Genomic DNA, 2,814 nt, shown 5'->3' on the forward strand with positions numbered 1-2,814 from the left:
GATAGACTCCCTGGGCCTGACGGGCTAAGGCAGACAAAGCAGTGGCGGTGCAGTTCTGGCACCATGTCCTGTCCACTGGGAAAGAAAGCCCTGCCTCAGGCCATGCTGCTACTTCTGCTTAGCTTTCAGGTTCTCATCACTCCTGTCACAAAGGCCAATGAAGAAACAGACAAATCTGTTAATTTCATTCCCACAGTGGAATTTGCCGTGAACACGTTCAACCAGAAAAGTCAGGATGAATATGCCTATAGAATGGAACATATCATGAGTTCCTGGAGGGAGGAGGTAAGTGACCACATCCTTACTTGTCTGGTCCCCGCTAGTCAGTGAAAAATGGGAGAGGGCAAGCCACCCTTTGCAAGCTACTCATAACCTAATTCAGTCAGTTTCAATGTTTATCATACTCCTCACACACTTTTTATTAAAGATTTATTTATTTATGTATATGAGTACACTGTAGCTGTCTTCAGACACACAGAAGAGGGCATCAGATCCCATGACAGATGGTTGTGAGCCACCGTGTGGTTGCTGGGAATTGAACTCAGGACCTCTGGAAGAGCAGTCGGTGCTCTTAATCGCTGAGCAATCTCTCCAGCCCCCTTACACACTTTTAAAATTTTAGATAATTTTTTTATTATTGCTTTGACACACTGTTTAAATGAGAATTTTAGAGTGGGCATGTCTTTCTAAATATTTTTAAATTATATTTTTATTTATTCGTGCGTGCGTGCGTGCGTGCGTGCGTGCGTGTGTGTGTGTGTGTGTGTGTGTGTGTGTGTGTGTGTTGGCATACACACATGGATAAATAAATATGTCAGAGAACAAACTGGGGAATCAGTAATCTCTTTCCATCATGTATATATTGAATATTGAGCTCAGGCTGTCATGCTTGGTGGCAAGCACCTTTATCTGATGAACCCATTTCACTGGCCCCAGAACAGACACTTCTATGCAAATAAAACCAAAGAAAAAGATTCACACAAAAAGTGCTGATAGATAAAGCTAATATATATGTAAATGGAGAAACAGAAAAGTTGGGTGCTGAGGATTCATGGAACACAGAGAAACTCACTAAGGCTCCTGAGAGCTCCAGACAGTTCTTCCTCTCAATTCCCTTTTGTTCTGGAATCCTGGCTGACCTTGTCTATTATTCTGTAATGCTTCAACAGAATGTAGTCAGGATGGCACTACTCATCTCCAACTTTGCACATTTGGCTGTGGAGGAGGGGCATTCTATTCCCTCTCCCCTGGCAAGAGAAAGGTAGAGGGCTCTGGCCCTGCCCAGTGCTAAGGTCTCTGAGATCTCTGCACAGACCCTAACAGGTTTTCTAAAGCACACACAAGGCTTCTCCTGAAACACTGCTCTGGGGTGTGCTTATACTGCAGGTGTTTGACTTGTAGCTCAGTTGAGTGCATGAGGAAAGCTGGCTCCATGTATTAGGGCTGACTATCCAGCAAACACTGGTTGAGCAACTATGTTCCCAAAACATGTCCTGTGACTCTGAGAATAGAGATATAGTGTCAGATGTCTGCAGAGAGTCTATGGAGGATACAGAGTCTGGAGATAGTAGTATGGACTCATCTTGACTTCTCTGCTTTCTAACAGGTCCCTGCTCTTGAATCTCAACTCTGATCTAGAGACTACTACCCTGGCTTCTGTTTTCATAGAGTTGATTCCAGGCTTGGAGGAACTCCAAACAGAGAAGATTCTGGGTCTCTTCACATACTCAGTGCAGTCACACAGCCTCTTAAGTGGCAAATTGGTTTGTTAATTTTAATCTTTTTCTGTTTACAGGTAGATCATCCAATTGTGTTTTCCATGAGGCTTCGGCTGCGTAGAACCATATGCAAGAAATTTGAGGAGAGCCTTGACATTTGCCCCTTTCAGGAGAGTCATGATCGGAATAATGTAAGGCAGGACACCATCCCTCTTGATTTTCACAGCTGTGGGTGCTGCAGGGGAACAGGGTGGGGTGCAAGAGCAAGTGACACAGCCACACCTAGAGACCCACTCTAATACAGTTCAGGTTCAAAACCCAGGGAATGGTGTCACCATTGAAGGCTGGGTCTTTCTATAATTAATATAACCAAGATAACTCCTCACTGACAATCTCACTGGCCAACCTGATCTAGGTCATCTCTCACTGAGATGCTCTTCCCAGATGATTCTCAATTGTGTTAGGTTGGCAATTAAAACTAATTAGCTATCACAGCAGGTATTCTTGACAGGATGCTTTCTACAATTACTGTTAGGTATGTGAATTACACAAGAACATCCTAAATATTCCTCTAGATGTCCCTGTTTGCTTAGAGGGAGTTGCAACAAGTAGCCTTTGGGTTTCCATGGTGCTTCGGATCATGACACAAGTCATGATTTGCCCAGGGTTCACTGGGCAGTCTGAAGATACTTGCTTCCTCTATTACCTATTGGTCTATGGAAAGGGAAGGGTGAAATATATGCTGTTTGGAAAACAAGCCACAAACTTCCTTCACCTTTTTTTCACTGTCTTTTCTTATTATTTTCCCTCAGACCTTCACCTGCCTATTCACTGTTGGTACCTTGCCCTGGATAACAGAATTCCAGCTCTTCAAGAATGTGTGTTCATAGTTCCTCTGACTGGAGTCATCCACGGTCTGGCCATGTACTTCTCTGCATCCATGAAGTGGTTAATCTTGGGAGAACCTCTGTGCTCATGTTCCTTGTTTTGCAACATTGTATGGTATGAAGACTGGGTATGTGAATAATAACTAGGGAAATGCATATCACTGTTGTTTCATCATTTATAATAGTTCATTAAATATTGCGTTTCTGAA

At 43.3% G+C, this 2,814-nt stretch overlaps 1 protein-coding gene across 1 annotated transcript; it reads left to right on the forward strand.

Annotated features, from left to right (window-relative positions):
* Cst9l (cystatin 9-like) lies at window positions 1-2,814 on the forward strand. The gene is made up of 3 exons (NM_001108597.1): window positions 1-285; window positions 1,796-1,909; window positions 2,531-2,814. The coding sequence occupies exons 1-3, from the start codon at window positions 64-66 to the stop codon at window positions 2,606-2,608; spliced, it is 414 nt and encodes a 137-aa protein (NP_001102067.1). The 5' UTR covers window positions 1-63; the 3' UTR covers window positions 2,609-2,814.

The sequence above is a fragment of the Rattus norvegicus genome, chromosome 3, assembly GCF_036323735.1.
Source record: "Rattus norvegicus strain BN/NHsdMcwi chromosome 3, GRCr8, whole genome shotgun sequence".
NCBI lineage: Eukaryota > Metazoa > Chordata > Mammalia > Rodentia > Muridae > Rattus > Rattus norvegicus.

Coding starts and splice junctions, on each gene's coding strand:
- Cst9l (NM_001108597.1), top strand. CDS start 64: ATGTCCTGTCCACTGGGAAAGAAAGCCCTGCCTCAGGCCATGCTGCTA. Junction 286..1,795: donor TGAGTTCCTGGAGGGAGGAG/GTAAGTGACCAC, acceptor TTCTGTTTACAG/GTAGATCATCCAATTGTGTT. Junction 1,910..2,530: donor AGAGTCATGATCGGAATAAT/GTAAGGCAGGAC, acceptor ATTTTCCCTCAG/ACCTTCACCTGCCTATTCAC.